Source organism: Leptodactylus fuscus, chromosome 4 (assembly GCF_031893055.1).
Source record: "Leptodactylus fuscus isolate aLepFus1 chromosome 4, aLepFus1.hap2, whole genome shotgun sequence".
Classification (NCBI taxonomy): domain Eukaryota; kingdom Metazoa; phylum Chordata; class Amphibia; order Anura; family Leptodactylidae; genus Leptodactylus; species Leptodactylus fuscus.
The window spans coordinates 184,274,622-184,294,491 of NC_134268.1; the positions used below are offsets into that span (position 1 = coordinate 184,274,622).

General features: G+C 46.7%; 2 protein-coding genes across 2 annotated transcripts in view; one reads left to right on the forward strand and one right to left on the reverse strand.

Moving 5' to 3' along the window:
• The window catches only part of DNAH11 (dynein axonemal heavy chain 11), a 180,764-nt gene extending 177,856 nt beyond the window's left edge, over window positions 1-2,908 (forward strand). The window contains exons 81-83 of the mRNA XM_075271484.1: window positions 21-133; window positions 686-826; window positions 2,585-2,908. Of these exons, the coding sequence (XP_075127585.1) occupies window positions 21-133; window positions 686-826; window positions 2,585-2,832 (502 nt within the window). The 3' untranslated portion in view covers window positions 2,833-2,908. The remainder of the gene's footprint in view (window positions 1-20; window positions 134-685; window positions 827-2,584) is intronic.
• Window positions 2,909-3,089: 181 nt separating this feature from the next.
• On the reverse strand, window positions 3,090-19,562 carry CDCA7L (cell division cycle associated 7 like). Its single transcript, XM_075269840.1, has 9 exons — window positions 19,450-19,562; window positions 9,177-9,293; window positions 8,191-8,520; window positions 7,537-7,605; window positions 7,271-7,453; window positions 6,553-6,684; window positions 5,364-5,513; window positions 5,017-5,153; window positions 3,090-3,474 (listed from the first exon to the last, which is right to left on the reverse strand). Exons 1-9 carry the CDS (start codon window positions 19,474-19,476, stop codon window positions 3,444-3,446), a joined length of 1,176 nt encoding a protein of 391 aa, XP_075125941.1. The 5' UTR covers window positions 19,477-19,562; the 3' UTR covers window positions 3,090-3,443.
• Between the last annotated feature and the right edge of the window lie 308 nt (window positions 19,563-19,870).

Genomic DNA, 19,870 nt, shown 5'->3' on the forward strand with positions numbered 1-19,870 from the left:
GTGTCCCATTTATTGAACAGGATTAATGATCTTTTACTGAGATGTCGTGAACTGGACATGTGGACACAGGATCTGGTGCTACCGGCAGTAGTCTGGCTCTCTGGGTTTTTTAATCCACAGTCATTTTTGACAGGTAACTACAACATTAGTAATAATCTATGAACTGTCCCGTTAAGGTTTTGTTAATATCTCAATATATACAGCTCAAGTATAAATCAAGAAAAGCCTACATTCATAGTATACAGTGAAATATCCTGTCCTTAAAGGATGTCCTCCCAACTAGAGATGAGCGAGTACTGTTCGGATCAGCCGATCCAAACAGCACGCTCGCATAGAATTGAATGGATGCACCTGGTACTTCCGCTTTGACGGCGGCCGGCCGCTTAACCCCCCGCATGCCGGCTACGTCCATTCATTTCTATGTGAGCGTGCTGTTCGGATCGGCTGATCCGTACTCACTCATCTCTACTCCCAACGAAGCTTCAGATATTAGTCGACCATGCTTTTAAGTAGAAAGTCACATCTACATATGTAATTGTATAGTATATGGTTGCACAGTCCAGGGCCATACAGTACATGCCAGGCACTGTCTACACAAGGTTTAAGCAGAGTCTAACGAGAGATTTATCTGGAATGCAAGAGGTAAGAAAATAACATTTATAATCGAGATGTGTTGTCTTCCCAGCAATAATGCAGAGCATGGCCCGTAAGAATGAATGGCCCCTAGATAAAATGTGCCTGACTGTTGACGTTACCAAGAAAGCAAAAGATGACTTTGGACACCCCCCACGAGAAGGCGCCTATATTCATGGACTCTTTATGGAAGGTAACCGGCAAAAGTACCGTGAACGTAAACAAAATAATTACTTGATTTTTTTTTTTTTTCTCAAAATGGTATCAGAATTGGGAAAGCAAATGTAACATAAGATTAACATAATGGAGGATTTCAATTGAGTATTTAAATGGGACCATGGACATGTCAGGAAACTTGGCCCAGGAGCAGATCCTGTTATATTACCACCTTGCCAATAGCCCATTGAATATACTGGTCCATCCTTGCAGAGTTGCAGCTGCACAAATGAGGAGATGGCTGTCAGTGACAAATAATAAGGCAGGGACAGATTGTTACCGTTCCTGCCTTCCTGATCGCGGTACACCAAGCACTTTTTGTTTAGCTATGGAAACCACCAGGCTTGGGGGGTCGTGTGATTTCCAGGGAACTGCAAAAGGTTGCTTGGTCCTAGAGGACCCAGGAAAAGTCTGCAGTGCGTATTAGGAAGCTGTATTGCTCCTATAATTGGGGCTAATATGTCAGCCCCAATGAAGCTCTAGTTACATTACCATTACATCACACAAAATTGCCACACCCACATGGCAGATTTTAGCCTCTCCCTGGGAACACATAATGATGTATCACCTACATAAAATGGGAGGGGAAACTACTTAAAAATATATTGTAATCTTATTAACTGTTTGTGAAATGGTTACAGCAGCCGTCTCATAACACACCTCTTTATTTAAATAAAGCAAAACCTTAAGGCCACACGTTTTGGCGGCTGCACATAGTTGAACCCCCCACTTACCTATGATGAACAATGGCTTTCAGATTTTGTGTGAATTACCGTCAAAATTGTGTGGCCAGTTGTGTTTTGGCTGCATGTGGTGCTGGGCTTTGTGCTGTTTCACTGCTTTAAATTCTCTAAAACCGGTCCCTAGCGAAGCCAAACCATTGCTTGCAGCCAGTGACGAAACTAAAGACTTGTGGGCCTCCTACCTCATCCCTACAGTGAATTCTTGATCGTGATGGTTATGGGTGTTAAGGAGTTTAATCCCCCTTAGTGTGGTTAGGGGAATCTGTGGGTCTCCTTGGCTTATGAGCCAGATGGAAGCTACAATCTCAATACTGATGCCAGTGCTTATGGGCCCCCTAAGGCTCCTGGGCCCCAATGCGACAGCACCCTCTCAAGTTACGCCCCTGCTTGTAGCTAATTTATACTTCATTCACATACGTGTTGGAGGCTCCATGCAGCATCCATCAAATTAGATGATAAAAGTCCATCAGGCAATACGAATACCCAACAGGCCCCATTATATACTTAGTGGGATCTCTTTTTTGCCATTTAGGTTATTACTATTGTTACAACAGAATGGACTAAACAATACATGTGCACTGAGCCATTAAAGACAGTTAGCCCTTATCTACAGGATAAAGGAATAAGTGTCTGATCACTGAGGGTCCCAGTGGACAGGAGAACAGGGGCACTAAAAGCCCCCCCTGCATTCTCCTTGTGAAGTACCAGTGTACTTGCCCAATCGGTACTCTGTTCATTTTAACAGCTTATGGGACTGCAAATCTGCAGGAGTGGATTGAGCAGAAGGGAGAAGTATAAGAACTTAAATAATTTCCCATTTCTTTTGAAGCTACTCTTGACTTTGGCTACAATTTCTGCAACATGTATTCAGACAAAAATATACATTTAAGCTCAACTGAGTAATACATTCCAGGAGTTCTGACACAAGAAATGTTTATTTGGAAGTGAAATGCCAATATACAGACCATTTCACAGTATTTGCTTCTCCCCAGGTGCTCGCTGGGACATGCAGACAGGAGTCATTGCTGAAGCTCGGCTCAAAGAGATGACTCCTCCTATGCCGGTCATCTACGTGAAAGCGATTCCAGTTGACAAACAGGATCTGAAGAATGTGTATGAGTGTCCTCTGTACAAAACTAAAATTAGAGGCCCCACTTATGTTTGGACATTTAATCTTAAAACCAGGGAGAAGCCAGCTAAATGGGTCCTGGCCGGTGTGGCCTTATTGCTGGCGGTTTAGTCCTTTATTACAGTATTTGCACTATAGAGTCAGATTTATTTGGCACAGGTCAAAATATGAAAGATGAGACATTCCACCTCCATAACATAAAACAATTATACAAATATAGAGAACTCTAAGAATTAAAACATTTACAGTAAAAAAAAAAACATTCACAGCTCTACAACACAAGGTTATAACCATTGAAAGTAACAAGATGCAGATTAAAAAGTTCTACAGGAACAAAACAAGTAATTCAGTCAGGATGTTACAGCTAAAGCATCAGCCAGAACTAGGGAAAAACCAAACTATTAAAAACTACAATCAGAAAAATTCCCATAAACTAGATAAAAATAGAGCTTAACTTGGAAGACACGGCGATATATCATTTGGTCATGGAGAATACCTAACTGCAGTATCTGTAAGGCATCGGGAACACTCAGACATAACGTTTTGCTGGTGAATAAGGTGCTAAATGAAATGTTCAACTGTGATGACGCTATACCGGAGCTTTAGGAATATACGCCAATAGGCCGCAATATACATTCTCATCCGGCCCCTCGGCACAATGCAATCCAGTGCATCTTTATACCATCCACTAAGGCACAGCTCACTTCCCTTGTAGAGCAGATTCAGTCATCTTCCGACAGACTTTTTTGTAAGCTGGAGGAAGAAAGGAAAAAATAAAAATTCACATATACTATAAGTAATTTTTTTTTAATGTATAAAAATGTAATTAAATACATATATATGAGATAAAAACAATATTTTATACCTTTTGGACTATTTATTGCTTTGATATAGAGATTGAATGATTTTCAGATCAGCATTTTGCAACATGTTGTAACTAAATGCTCGCTGTAAATAAAGGACACCAAGCGTCACCTATCTCAGCAGTGCAGTATTACTGTGCGGTTTGCTTTGTATGGACATTGTAGGCAATCTCATCGTTTACATCAAAGTCAATTTCCACCATCTCAGGCATATGGGTATTGTGATTTCACCTATGAAATGCTAAATACTAGAGATGAGCGAGTAGTGTTCGATCAAATATCGAATACTATTATAGTCTAGGGGAGAAAAACGGAATTTTGTTCCAGTTTCCATGGAAATCAAAGTTTGCCACATTGGATCCTTCAAGTTCAGGAAGTAGCGGGACGAGGAGCACGAGGAGGTTTTTGAATGGAATGGAATTTTCCTGCGTGGTATTCGACCGATACGAGTATTCAAATCGAATACTATTCGCTCATCTCTACTAAATACCCCTTTTAATCACTGTACAATGAAAGGATTTACAACTTATTTTTCTGTTTCCAGAGATATCACTGGAAATACAATCTTGATTGTCATATTTATAGGCAGCTGCTTATCTATGAAAATGGTACAGGTAGAACTACATTGGTGAGAATCCGCTCACATATGACACCAGACGCAAAGTTCTATGTTGTATTAAGCCAGGCACAGCTCAAAAACAAGAAACAAGGGAAAAAATAAAAATGCAGGATTTCACAGAAAGGAGCCAAAATGTGTTATTAAAGTAGAAAATATAAAGTTGTTTAAAGGCTTAGTTACACTTTAATCATTTCTATACATAGCTGTTGTGACACAACAATGATGAAGATTTGAAAAAACAAAACTATCCACTATTGGCGGGTTCACACCTGCGCCCGGTCTCTGCGTTGCAGGTTTGAGTCTTCTGCCTAAGAAACTGGACAGGAGACGGAAACCGGCAGGCAGTTTTCAAACCCATTCACTTGAATGGGTTTGCAAAGTGTACGCCCTTAAGCGTCTTCTGCGGTGAAACCAGTTTTTTTAACTGGACACAAAATCGAACATGCAGGACTGTGTGTCCAGTTAAAACAAACAAAAAAAACACGGTTTTGCCACAGAGACCAGAAAACGCTCATGGGCAGACATGGACTGCCAGGTTTCCGTCTCCTGTCCAGGTTCTCGGGCAGAAGACTGAAACCCACAAAGCGGAGACTGAGTACAGGTGTAAACCCACCCTATGCTTGTACTGTACAACAAGGGCACTGCATATATGATCTCTGTCACATTCAACCTGAAGACCTCTCCCAGTTAAGAGCTAATTTGGGCTTCCACTATCCCACCAAGCTTTCCCTGGCACAGACACACGTCACAACACACTATAACATAGACACGCCTTTCAGACACCTGCATTGCAACACTATTTTTACTGCTCACCTTTCAAGGTACTCTTTGACGTTGTCATAACCAGAAAACTTTGCCAAGTGAATAAGCATCCCTGTGGCACAGCGTCCATCTCTCTTACGACAGTAGCTGCAGTTACAGATGTCACGACAGGGAGGACAAATCCAATCCTATGAGAATGGTAAAGGGCACAGATGATTATAAATCTAACTGGTAATAAAAGGAATCGTAAAATGAGAATAAACCAAAAAATGCAGGAAAATAATATCCTAGTTCAGATACAAAATGTGCACAAATGAACTTTGTAATTGGTACAACCAAGTTTCATCTTATTAGCTATAGTAAGTATTTACTACTATTATTAGAGACTTTTTACTTACAGGGTCCAAAAGTGCCTCCCGCACATCTTCACCATAGCGATTCCTTAAACAGGGTCCACAAAACTGTCCTCTGACACCACCACAGCCAGGATTGCGACAGAACGTTTTTGTGTCTAGTGTTTTTTGGCGACACTGGTGACATGTGCTTCCCTAGGAAATGGATAGAAATAAGATACTACAGATCAGATGCTGAAAGACGCACGCCTCAATCAGATGCTTATGTAATACCAGTCACATCATTACATGTGTGGTAACTATATAATACTAGTGCACCCCTACCGTCCCCTTCCTCCCCTTAGATACTCTATTAGTGCAATGGGGAAAATTTATCAAGACCCCAGTCTCAATCTCTTCTCCAGTGGAGGATGCAACTGACTTAATGTATTACATGCCAACTCCAGAAAAATGTTGGAAATGAAAATTCTGATGGAGCCAATGACCATGCGCCCTTTCAGTAAAGCGGTGAGGGCGGCATAAAAACAGCACTTGCGACATACATTGTTGGAAACCACCAGTTTACATCTCTTTAGGTACATTCACACGGCGGAAATCAAATTTTGCCGTGCAACTCTCCGTGCAGCTAGCCGCAACGGGATGCCAATGCAGTGCACTGGCATTAAGTCACTGCATTCCGCTCCTGATTAGGCCCAAATGAATGGGCCTAGTCATAGGGAGGCTCACGCTGCGGATGCGGTCTCAGCCACGGAATCCACGGGAAGAAGGGGGCAATCTCGCTTCTTTTTCCCCACTTGCAGAAAAAAAAAAAGAGTTTTTTCAAGGCCGATTTTGAGGTGGATTCCGTGTCAAAATCCGCCTGCAAAAAACTCTGTGTGAACATACCCTTTCAGTATGCCACATAAGTGGAGGGAAGGCATAATACATGATTCCCAATATGGGCAAGTGGTTAACCGTGCACACCTATTGCTCACCCATTGATAAATATTTGGCCCTTTAGGCACCCAGTTAAAGGGATTTTTTGGGATTACAATACTGATAGGTTACCCCACTAACAAGCAGGGGCTAACACAACTGCTACTAAACGTGCAGGTCAATGAAGCATTGTAAACAATGATGAGATTGCCGGGCTTACTAGAGTACCATGGCCACATTAACAAATGATCAGCGGCACAAACTGGCTGATATTAATGATCCCTTTAATCAGAAAACTAAAGCAAATGAAAGTATTTACCAAGATCTTGTCATAGGTTTTGTCTTTAACCGTAATAGCAACACTTTCCAGCTCCTCTTCTGTAATGTCTTCTACAGCACGGTAGTTGTTTTTTGATGCCCTCCTCCTTCTGCGAATTTCTTCACGATCTTCCTAATAGACCGCAATAAAAAATAAAAAAAAAAATTGATGAAGTTTCAAGTTAAAATAACTAAAAGGTAAGAGTCAAGCTCTGAATACAAGGCCAGGCTCTATTATACATTCAGTATTAATGGGATCGGTCACAAAGATCACTGTATAGCAATCCACCAGCAAATGCAGCCCATAGGATCTTCTACCTAAAGTGGTAATCCCACAAAAAATGTTTATTTTCTGTCCCATTAAAAAGATATAGGATATAAATTGTATCAAAGATACAGAGAGGAAGATTTTAAGAGGTCTCTATACTAAAAATATTGATATCAGATTAGTGAAGGTCTAGCATGCAGCACCCTCACAGATCAGCCGTTCTTAGCAGTTACAAATACAACCATATAACAAAAAAATATGTTGTGAGATGTTGTATGTAATAGTGAAACAGAAAGAGCGTTACTATTGGCATATACCAGTACTGAAGTACTAGTTTTGGCTGATGTCAGCTCAATGGGGGCCATTGGATAGTTTTGACATATACACCAGAATTAATGTAGCCCAATAGATGGAGACAGCTATCCTAAAGAAATCTCCTATAGATACTTACATCACTCAAGGTGCGCCTGAATGCACGTTTCCCATACTTCTGGAGATGTTCTGCAAACTGCAAAGCAGAAGCAGTAAAATTCTCCAGTGCAAAATTCTCTTTAGGTCGTGCACTGCGAGTTGGGTTAGTGCGCCTCTCAATGGGACCTTCTGAAAACGATCGGCGGCTGGTCTTTTTCTGCTTCTATATAAAACAGTAGAATGAAAGTCACTTTGTGTATCGCACACACATAGATACACAATCTCTTCATAGCTGTAGCAACTTACAGTGGGACTAGAGGATTTTACTGGAAACAGTTCAGGCATGGAGTTCAGCTCTGCAAGGAGTTGGGCAAGCTGGAATAATAATACAAAGAATAAAATGGTTAATATGTGACTAGAAACATTTGCCCTCACTTAGAGATTACATATCACAATTTCACATACGTGCCACCTGGTCGGTCATATATAGGCCCAGTAACTGAAGGTTTATTTCTTATTGTTAAGGGGATGCCCTGAAATCTATAAGACATTTCAGCTATTCTGACATTTTCTCTCTGGGAAAGTTAATACCGGGTATATTTCCGGTAGAAAATCTCCACAACCGTTCAATTCATCTGAATAGGGTTTTTCAAAATGTCCCCAATACAGAAACAAACCCCGATCAGAAGAATGGAACAGACTTACTGTCACAGAAATTTCTGCAACAAATCTTCTGTGTGACTGTATCCTAAGGTTTCATGCACATGACCAAGTGTGCAATCCTAACGTGTTTCAATGTTCTGTTCCAATATTTTTAGGGCAGGTCCTATTCAGATCCGTGAGAACGGAAAGGGAAATATGACATGGAACCAAATATCAAAACACATGTGTGCATGAATCCTTGCAGTCCAGCATTTCTTTAAGATAAAGATAGTGTCTGCCTCTTACTGCAGTACTTACCACGGCTTTATTTTCCTTAATATTCATGGCTCTTTTGGCGAGTGCGTTTGACTTTTCCTGATTGGATACATTATTTTCCCCATCAGAATCAGGTTCAGCCTTCTTTTTGTTTTCAGACTTTGCAGTGTCTACTTTGGCAGGTCCCTTCTTTCTGTTGTTTTGAGCCACCTTCACTTTGGGAGTACTGGACGGCTTCTTATCCTTGTCTGCAAGCTTCTTGCTGGGAAACTGCAGGGCAATACGTAGACCAAACTTTCTCTTTTTGGGTGGGAGGGATTCCTCTTCACTGTCCGATAGCACATCTTCTTTATGATCATTATCACTTACATCCTGAAATTACAAACATAGCCATAAGATACCACTCTCTGATATACAGAAGGGCTCACATCAATGATCTTGAAAAACAGAAAAATGAATTAATTGTACCAATCCAACCAATAGACTAACTTCTGATCATCTGCCTACTTCTAAGACAAGACCAAAACTATATGACACAGATGTCTGGTGGACATCACAAGATGGAACAAAAAACACAAAACAGTACAATGGTCATGTAACAGACTGTGTACAGCTGCTAACCAACCACAGATTGTGCTTCTGTACCGTTCCCTTTGGCTGGATATATGCAGATAAGTGCCAGACGATGACCAGCACATTTCCTCTTTCTGTTTTTTTTTTTCCCACTTGTGGAACAAAGTGGCGGCATTCCCTTTCTTCAGGCGGATACAGCCATGGACGTCCACCTCGCGACACTCCCTCCCGACTAGGCCCATTCATTTGGGCCTAATCCGGAGCGAAATGCCGCGACTGGATGCCAGTGCACTGTAAGCACTGCACCGGCATCCAGTCGGGGCTGGCCGTTTTTTTTTAAGATCGGATTCTGAAGTGGCCTCCGCCTCAGAATCTGGTCCAAAAAACTCGTGTGTTCCTGTGTGAACCCGGCCTAAACATTTACATGTGCTGGAATCCGTTCACGTCCTTCCTACCTGCTCCTCCACCTCTTTCTGCGAGAAACCTTCAAAGACATCATTTTCCGAATCCTTGTCTTCAGTGAAAATTCTCAGCAGTTCTTCAGTTATGGATTTAGGGTCGAAGATTGGCTTCTGCAAATGGAGGGGGCATAAAAAACGGCATTATTAACAGTTTCACAGACAATGCAATAATAAGGAATTTAAATGGTCAATAACTTGGTAAATATATCTCAGCCCCTTTCTTCACTTATTGGGCGCCCTTTTCCTAAACTGACTGCGCCATAACCCAGCAAAGTTTGATACTGAGCACCTACCCTGTGGCTATCAGTATCAGATCGGTTAGACTCAGTAGCAGCTCTCTGTTCCTATTCAAGTGAATGGGATAGTGATGACCTAAGCTGTGGACAACCCCTTTAACTCAGAGCTTCCTAAGAGGGATTCAACAAACATTTCAGAGCATCAGATTACACCTCCCCATTGAAGTTTATGGAGGGGGAAAGGGTACAGTGAGAGAAAAGTAAAAGGGAGACAGTGGGAAAAACATGCTGTTGCAGCTAAATAGTAAAGTTTCCACCTCATCCCAAGTGCTTTTTCAGGACTGTTCTCTATTAGAGATGAGCGAACACTAAAATGTTCGAGGTTCGAAATTCAATTCGAACAGCCGCTCACTGTTCGAGTGTTCGAACGGGTTTCGAACCCCATTATAGTCTATGGGGAACATATACTCGTTAAGGGGGAAACCCAAATCCGTGTCTGGAGGGTCACCAAGTCCACTATGACACCCCAGGAAATGATACCAACACCCTGGAATGACACTGGGACAGAAGGGGAAGCATGTCTGGGGGCATAAAAGTCACTTTATTTCATGGAAATCCCTGTCAGCTTGCGATTTTCGCAAGCTAACTTTTCCCCATAGAAATGCATTGGCCAGCGCTGATTGGCCAGAGTACGGAATTCGACCAATCAGCGCTGGCTCTGCTGGAGGAGGTGGAGTCTAAGATCGCTCCATACCAGTCTCCATTCAGGTCCGACCTTAGACTCCGCCTCCTCCGGCAGAGCCAGCGCTGATTGGTCGAATTCTGTACTCTGGCCAATCAGCGCTGGCCAATGCATTCTATTAGCCCGATGAAGTAGAGCTGAATGTGTGTGCTTAGCACACACATTCAGCTCTACTTCATCGGGCTAATAGAATGCATTGGCCAATCAGCGCTGGCCAATGCATTCTATTAGCGTGAGCTGAGTTTGCACAGGGGTTCTAGTGCACCCTCGGCTCTGCTACATCAGATGTAGCAGAGCAGAGTGTGCATCAGATGTAGCATCATGTGTGCATCAGATGTAGCAGTGTGCACACTCGGCTTTGCTACATCAGATGTAGCAGAGCCGAGTGTGCATCAGATGTAGCAGAGCCGAGTGTGCATCAGATGTAGCAGAGCCGAGTGTGCATCAGATGTGTAGTTGAGCAGAACTGGCTCAGCACTGCTAAGTCTCTGCATTCGCATAGGAATGCATTGGCAAGCCTTCGGCCAATCAGCGCTGGCTCTGCCGGAGGAGGCGGAGTCTAAGGTCGGACCTGAATGGAGACTGGTGTGGAGCGATCTTAGACTCCGCCTCCTCCAGCAGAGCCAGCGCTGATTGGTCGAGTTCTGTACTCTGGCCAATCAGCGCTGTCCAATGCATTCCTATTGGAAAAAGTTTATGTCACAAAAATCACAATTACACACCCGATAGAGCCCCAAAAAGTTATTTTTAATAACATTCCTACCTAAATAAAGGTTATCCCTAGCTATCCCTGCCTGTACAGCTATCCCTGTCTCATAGTCACAAAGTTCACATTCTCATATGACCCGGATTTGAAATCCACTATTCGTCTAAAATGGAGGTCACCTGATTTCGGCAGCCAATGACTTTTTCCGATTTTTTTTTATGCCTCCGGTGTCGTAGTTCCTGTCCCACCTCCCCTGCGCTGTTATTGGTGCAAAAAAAGCGCCAGGGAAGGTGGGAGGGGAATCTAATTTTTTTGGAGTTTGCCACGTGATGTTCGATTCGAATCGAACACATCGAACCGCCTGATATCCGATCGAACATGTGTTCGATAGAACACTGTTCGCTCATCTCTATTCTCTATGACGTTTGAGTGAGAGGTAGAAAGCAGAATATCCTATTTTCTACATATTCGCTATGAGAGACATCATGGCAAATAATCTTTACCCCCCCCACACACACTTCCCCACCACCACGGCCAGATCAGGGACCACAGGGAATTAGAAATACAGCCTGTAGAGGGAAAACAGCTTAAAGGCTAGGTCATCAGTATTAGATCTGCGGTGGCACAGATCACCGTTACTGAGGCAGCCGCACTGCTCACTTGCTGTACTTATTATAGCAGCAAGTAAAGGTACTGCAGCAACTGACATAGAGGCCGCTGATCTGCGGGGGTCTAGGGTATCAACACAGATCTAACATTGATGGCCTATCCTAAGGCTTATTTCAGCTCGTCATCCAAAAGATTAGGCAAAGAATTGTGAGAATTGGAGGTCCTCACCCCTCATTTGAACAGAGCAGTGACTGAGCATGTGCACTACCAGTCCATTTCAGGTCATGAAAACTGAGCGTTACATTTTGCTGAGTTCATCTCTCACATCTTCGCTCTGATGCAGGTTCATTAACCTCTAGCACTACTAACATTAGTAGGTTTCTCCTCTGGCACATGTCTAAATCACCGACAGTGATAGATCTGCGCACTTTGGGCTCAGAGCAGTGATAAATGAAGCAGCTCATCGACTACACAGATTTGTAAGGCCAATCCTAGCAGATTTGGAAAAAGAAAAACAAAAAACTTCCAACTTCACTTTAACCCCTTAAAGTATTTGGAGCCTCCCCTCCGCTATCAAACCTATGTACAATAAGTGCAAATCTGTACTTTCCATTCATTTCAATAGGACACAGACCCAGATGATTGAATTACTGCAGCCAATTTTTACTATCCCAAAAGGAAGTGCCATTTTGGGCTCTCTCCCTACAAACCAGAGCAAGTGAGCACTGAACCTACAGCAAGAAACGAACCCGCTGCAGGTTCGAAACCAACACCAAGTGCCCCACACCATCCATCCAGCAGATGACGCCATACGTTGTGTTGTGGCTCTGGTGGGTTACTGCAAGTCCGTTCCCATCACTTGGAATAAGAGCTGAAGTAACTCAGCAGAGTGGCGTGACAGTGTACAGAGTCGTCTGTCTCCACCTCTGGCCACTGTGTATTGTCTGCACCGGCAACTACTGATGGGTCGGCATCAGAAATACCAGAGAGAATAAAAAAAATTAAACAAGATTAATCCGTGTTTTCTGCAGATTTCTATAAGATTGCTTAAGAATAATGTAGAAAATGCTGAAAAGGTAAATTGTGAAAAGAAATATGTTTTTTTTTTTTTTTTTTTTTTAGTAGATTGTGAGCCCCATATAGGGCTCACAATGTACCTTTTTTCCCCCCTATCAGTATGTCTTTAGTATGGGATGAAATCCACACAAACACGGGGAGAACATATAAACTCCTTGCAGATGTTGTTCCAGAGCTCCAGTGCTGCAAGGCTGCAGTGCTAACCACTGAGCCATTGTGTTGCCCCATTTAAGGTGACGCAAAGGCTTCAGCTAGAGTCAAACTATTGACCCCTGGTTTTCGAGACCAGTTCTCTAACCTCTGAGCTATGAAGCCATCCCAGATTTCTGGTTTATTTTTATCATTCATTTTTAGGTTCAGTCTAATATATTATTGTACTTATATTACACTTGTGTGAACTTGGCTTTATAACTTGTGCAAGGCCTTGAAATTCTTGGGCCCTGCACTAGATATAACACAGAATAACAATTTTTCCTTTACTACCCTTGGTTCACATCTGCGTTTGGTAATCCATTCGGGGAGTCCACATGGGGACCCCCGAATGGACTACCAAACGCATTTGCAAGCGGTGTGCAGTAAAAGCACAAAGACCCCATAGACTATGATGGGGTCCGTGTGCTTGCCACGAGATCCCCGCACGAGTCATGCGGACAGAAAAGTAGATTGTGAAGTACTTTCCTGTCCACATGTTCCCTGCAGAGATCTCGCGGCAAGCACACAGATCCTATTATAGTCTAAGGGGTCCATGTGCTTTCACTGCACACCACTTGCAAATGTGTTCGGTAGTCTGTTCGGCGGGGGTCCCCACGAGGACTCCCCGACAGATTACCAACACAGATGTGAACGAGGCATTAGCTATGCTCACATCTGCTTTGGAGTTCCATTATACCAGAAGAACGGAAAAACGGTCTGGCTAATGACAGGCAGCAACAAATGCTGAGGGACTGCATTGACTATTATCAGTCGAAAAAGTCGGGATTGCAGGAATTTTTGATGACCTGACGCAGCCTTATCTAGTTCTTCCCAGTATATAGAAGGTATATACCTTCCTAAAATAGGAGCTTGATCTTCCCAAGCTTATTATACCCCTGCATACCAATTTTGCGTCTTGCACTGTCACCTGACCCCTTCAGCTCTGTTCCCAATACTTTCTGCCTAACCTCAGCACGTTCCCTCTCCCAGGTTTTGCTCCTAGCCTCTAGTTAGGCCGGCGAGCAGCTGAGCCTGCCGTACCTGTGAAGAAATTTTACTTCCACATCTCTATGAGGTTAAATTGGAGCACTAGAAAATGTAACATTTTAATGACTTAATGGAGGAATATTTGTGAGGAGCTGTGAGCCATTTTTACAAAGAATGAAAAATTACCTTCAAGAGAAACTGCATTAGCTCTTTTGCCTTTGTGCTGCTGTGTCGCGACCCCGCTGAGAATACCGTGCGCTAAATAATTTTTCCCCCCCCCGTTTCCTCTATTACTTCCACCTCTACTCCCAAGGAGGCAGCGTCAGGGGATCACAATTACTGATTAGGAACAAAGACGACGCGTACTTCACCCCATGTACGGCCGGGAACTGATGGGCTTTAATTAAGAAAAAAGTACTGCTGGATTTCAAAAGGCGACCCCCCCGCCCCCCACTATTAAAATCGTTTCAGGGCTCCCCTCGATGATTTTCAAGAGTCTCATTAAAGTGTTCATAAGTCCCGTCAAAACTAAAATGCCTCGCTCTAAAATACTTACTTTAGGCGGCATAAATAGAGATGTCTATATTTATTAGAGAAAAAGCAAAGTAGTCTAAACTCAAATAGAATGCCTCAAGAGCGGCGGGGGCGCTTTAAAGGGAAAGTACACAGACCCTGCACTCGGCAGTCACACTGATCTGGAATATGTCACAAGGGTCCCGATGTTTGCAACTTTTTTATGCCAGGTAAATGGCATAAACTCATTAAAGGGATTCTACCATTAAAATCGAACATTTTCTCGCTAACACGTAGGAATAGCCTTAAGAAAGGTTATTTTTCTCCTACCTTTAGATGTCTTCTCCGCACCGCCGTTCCGTAGAAATCCTGGTTTTCGCCGGTATGCAAATGAGTTCTCTCGAAGCACTGGGGGTATCCCCAATTCTGTGAGAGAACTCACCAGCGCCACCTCCATCTTCTTCAGGTACGGCCTCTTCACGTGTCTTCTTCCGGGGGTTGGTTTTAAACTTCTAGGCCTCGGGCAAAGCAGACTGCGCATGCCCGCCGTCCACAAGAAAATGGCCGCTTACACAGTATTGTAAGTGGCCACTTTCTTGTGTCCAGCAGGTATGCACAGTCAGCATTGCCCTAGGCCCGACGCCTAGAAGTTTGAAGCCAAGCCCTGGAAGAAGACACGTTCCTGAAGAAGATGGAGGCGGCGCTGGAGAGTTCTCTGCAAGAGAACTCATTTGCATACCAGCAAAAACCAGGATTCTACAGAACGGCGGAGCAGAGAAGACCTCTAAAGGTAGAAGACGAATAGCCTTTCTTAAGGCTATTCCTACGTGTTAGGGGCAAAAAATTCAATTTTAATGGAAGAATCCCTTTAATTTCCCTGAGCGATTTGTATTACTTCTGGCTGGTGCTATATCTGACCCTGGGACCCTCTTTGGTTGGTGCTATATCTGACCCTGGGACCCTCTCTGGCTGGTGCTATATCTGACCCAGTGACCTCTCTGGCTGGTGCTATATCTGACCCCGGGACCCTCTCTGGTTGGTGCTATATCTGACCCCGGGACCCTCTCTGGCTGGTGCTATATCTGACCCCGGGACCCTCTCTGGCTGGTGCTATATCTGACCCTGGGACCCTCTTTGGTTGGTGCTATATCTGACCCCGGGACCCTCTTTGGTTGGTGCTATATCTGACCCCGGGACCCTCTCTGGCTGGTGCTAGATCTGACCCACTGACCTCTCTGGTTGGTGCTATATCTGACCCCAGGACCCTCTCTGGCTGGTGCTATATCTGACCCCAGGACCCTCTCTGGCTGGTGCTATATCTGACCCCAGGACCCTCTTTGGTTGGTGCTATATCTGACCCCAGGACCCTCTCTGGTTGGTGCTATATCTGACCCCAGGACCCTCTCTGGCTGGTGCTATATCTGACCCCGGGACCCTCTCTGGCTGGTGCTATATCTGACCCCGGGACCCTCTCTGGCTGGTGCTATATCTGACCCTGGGACCCTCTTTGGTTGGTGCTATATCTGACCCCGGGACCCTCTTTGGTTGGTGCTATATCTGACCCCGGGACCCTCTCTGGCTGGTGCTAGATCTGACCCACTGACCTCTCTGGTTGGTGCTATATCTGACCCCAGGACCCTCTCTGGCTGGTGCTATATCTGACCCCAGGACCCTCTCTGGCTGGTGCTATATCTGACCCCAGGACCCTCTTTGGTTGGTGCTATATCTGACCCCAGGACCCTCTCTGGTTGGTGCTATATCTGACCCCAGGACCCTCTCTGGCTGGTGCTATATCTGACCTCAGGGCCCTCTCTGGCTGGTGCCATACCTGACCCCAGGACCCTCTCTGGCTGGTGCCATATCTGACCTCAGGGCCCTCTCTGGTTGGTGCTATATCTGACCCCGGGACCCTCTCTGGCTGGTGCTATATCTGACCCCGGGACCCTCTCTGGCTGGTGCTAGATCTGACCCAGTGACCTCTCTGGCTGGTGCTATATCTGACCCCAGGACCCTCTCTGGTTGGTGCTATATCTGACCCCAGGACCCTCTTTGGTTGGTGCTATATCGGACCCCGGGACCCTCTCTGGCTGGTGCTATATCTGACCCAGTGACCTCTCTGGTTGGTGCTATATCTGACCCCGGGACCCTCTTTGGTTGGTGCTATATCTGACCCCGGGACCCTCTCCGGTTGGTGCTATATCTGACCCCAGGACCCTCTCTGGCTGGTGCTATATCTGACCCCAGGACCCTCTTTGGTTGGTGCTATATCTGACCCAGTGACCCTCTCTGGCTGGTGCTATATCTGACCCCAGGACCCTCTTTGGTTGGTGCTATATCTGACCCCAGGACCCTCTCTGGCTGGTGCTATATCTGACCCAGTGACCCTCTCTGGCTGGTGCTATATCTGACCCCAGGACCCTCTTTGGTTGGTGCTATATCTGACCCCGGGACCCTCTCTGGTTGGTGCTAGATCTGACCCAGTGACCTCTCTGGTTGGTGCTATATCTGACCCCGGGACCCTCTCTGGCTGGTGCTATATCTGACCTCAGGGCCCTCTCTGGCTGGTGCCATACCTGACCCCAGGACCCTCTCTGGCTGGTGCCATATCTGACCTCAGGGCCCTCTCTGGTTGGTGCTATATCTGACCCCGGGACCCTCTCTGGCTGGTGCTAGATCTGACCCAGTGACCTCTCTGGCTGGTGCTATATCTGACCCCAGGACCCTCTCTGGTTGGTGCTATATCTGACCCCAGGACCCTCTTTGGTTGGTGCTAGATCTGACCCCAGGACCCCTCTCTGGTTGGTGCTATATCTGACCCCAGGACCCTCTTTGGTTGGTGCTATATCGGACCCCGGGACCCTCTCTGGCTGGTGCTATATCTGACCCCAGGACCCTCTCTGGCTGGTGCTAGATCTGACCCAGTGACCTCTCTGGCTGGTGCTATATCTGACCCCGGGACCCCCTCTGGCTGGTGCTATATCTGACCTCAGGGCCCTCTCTGGCTGGTGCTATATCTGACCCCGGGACCCTCTCTGGCTGGTACTATATCTGACCTCAGGGCCCTCTCTGGTTGGTGCTAGATCTGACCCCCAGGACCCTCTTTGGTTGGTGCTATATCGGACCCCGGGACCCTCTCTGGCTGGTGCTAGATCTGACCCAGTGACCTCTCTGGTTGGTGCTATATCTGACCCCGGGACCCTCTTTGGTTGGTGCTATATCTGACCCCAGGACCCTCTCCGGTTGGTGCTATATCTGACCCCAGGACCCTCTCTGGCTGGTGCTATATCTGACCCCAGGACCCTCTTTGGTTGGTGCTATATCTGACCCCAGGACCCTCTCTGGCTGGTGCTATATCTGACCCAGTGACCCTCTCTGGCTGGTGCTATATCTGACCCCAGGACCCTCTTTGGTTGGTGCTATATCTGACCCCAGGACCCTCTCTGGCTGGTGCTATATCTGACCCAGTGACCCTCTCTGGCTGGTGCTATATCTGACCCCAGGACCCTCTTTGGTTGGTGCTATATCTGACCCCGGGATCCTCTCTGGTTGGTGCTAGATCTGACCCAGTGACCTCTCTGGTTGGTGCTATATCTGACCCCGGGACCCTCTCTGGCTGGTGCTATATCTGACCTCAGGGCCCTCTCTGGCTGGTGCCATACCTGACCCCAGGACCCTCTCTGGCTGGTGCCATATCTGACCTCAGGGCCCTCTCTGGTTGGTGCTATATCTGACCCCGGGACCCTCTCTGGCTGGTGCTATATCTGACCCCGGGACCCTCTCTGGCTGGTGCTAGATCTGACCCAGTGACCTCTCTGGCTGGTGCTATATCTGACCCCAGGACCCTCTCTGGTTGGTGCTATATCTGACCCCAGGACCCTCTTTGGTTGGTGCTATATCGGACCCCGGGACCCTCTCTGGCTGGTGCTATATCTGACCCCAGGACCCCCTCTGGCTGGTGCTAGATCTGACCCAGTGACCTCTCTGGCTGGTACTATATCTGACCTCAGGACCCTCTTTGGTTGGTGCTAGATCTGACCCCAGGACCCTCTCTGGCTGGTGCTAGATCTGACCCAGTGACCTCTCTGGCTGGTGCTATATCTGACCCCGGGACCCCCTCTGGCTGGTACTATATCTGACCTCAGGGCCCTCTCTGGCTGGTGCTATATCTGACCTCAGGGCCCTCTCTGGCTGGTGCTATATCTGACCCCGGGACCCTCTCTGGCTGGTGCTAGATCTGACCCAGTGACCTCTCTGGCTGGTACTATATCTGACCTCAGGGCCCTCTCTGGTTGGTGCTATATCGGACCCCGGGACCCTCTTTGGCTGGTGCTATATCTGACCCCAGGACCGTCTCTGGCTGGTGCTATATCTGACCCCGGGACCCTCTCTGGCTGGTGCTAGATCTGACCCCAGGACCCTCTCTGGCTGGTGCTAGATCTGACCCAGTGACCTCTCTGGTTGGTGCTATAGCTGACCCCTCTCTGGCTGGTGCTAGATCTGACCTCAGGGCCCTCTCTGGCTGGTGCCATACCTGACCCCAGGACCCTCTCTGGCTGGTGCCATATCTGACCTCAGGGCCCTCTCTGGTTGGTGCTATATCGGACCCCGGGACCCTCTCTGGCTGGTGCTATATCTGACCCCAGGACCCTCTCTGGCTGGTGCTAGATCTGACCCAGTGACCTCTCTGGCTGGTGCTAGATCTGACCCCAGGACCCTCTCTGGTTGGTGCTAGATCTGACCCAGTGACCTCTCTGGCTGGTGCTATATCTGACCCCAGGACCCCCTCTGGCTGGTGCTAGATCTGACCCCAGGACCCCCTCTGGCTGGTGCTATATCTGACCCCAGGACCCTCTCTGGCTGGTGCTATATCGGACCCAGTGACCTCTCTGGTTGGTGCTATAGCTGACCCCTCTCTGGTTGGTGCTATATCTGACCCCGAGGACCCTCCCTAATGATAATACACGTGAGATGGGCATACTTATAGCAGAGTTTGCCCCCTCACACCGCTATCTGGGGTCTGCAGCCCCTCACACAGGCCATATTAGTACCAGTCTCCCCTGCTATCACTTGTACAGCTCCGTCCTGCCCGCCCTGCACACAGCACGCTTCCTCTCTAGTGGCGCCAAACCTGGAGCTGCCGCCCGTCCTCACACACGTGCAGCTATGGCGGGCAGTACCACGCCGTGTGGGGCCGGGGGTCCTCACCTTCACTGCTGCGGTGGCCGAGTCCATGGCTTGGGTGGGGGAGCCCAGATGCGGTGCTCGGTGTCCGCACAGATGTTCTAGTCCTGTAAACTTTCCACCACCGCCGAGTCCTGCAAAACTCAATGGGGGGGAGGAACAGCCCCGCCCTGAGGAGGAGAGAAGCTGAGCACAGCCCGTGCACACAACACTGAGATGTGGCTTCACCTACATAGAGCGCCCCCTGACTGATGGAGACACGTATAGGATCCTACAGACTGTCCCTGCCTAATGCACCACAAGCACGGCACAGAGAGTTCCCAATGTCAGTGCAAGGCAAAAGTGGAGGAGTTGTCCATAGCAACCAGTCAGAGCTTTGCTGATACTTCCCAGGATGGCACCTTTGAGGCAAAGTCATGAATAGTATTTTAGGAGGGGGCGAGTA

Excerpts from the sequence above, each read along its gene's own strand:
- CDCA7L (XM_075269840.1), bottom strand. The coding sequence starts at position 19,476 with ATGGACTCGGCCACCGCAGCAGTGAAG. Across the intron at positions 8,521-9,176 it reads AGAAAGAGGTGGAGGAGCAG|GATGTAAGTGATAATGATCA; the intron begins GTAGGAAGGACG and ends TTGTAATTTCAG. Across the intron at positions 3,475-5,016 it reads GTCAAAGAGTACCTTGAAAG|CTTACAAAAAAGTCTGTCGG; the intron begins GTGAGCAGTAAA and ends TTCTTCCTCCAG.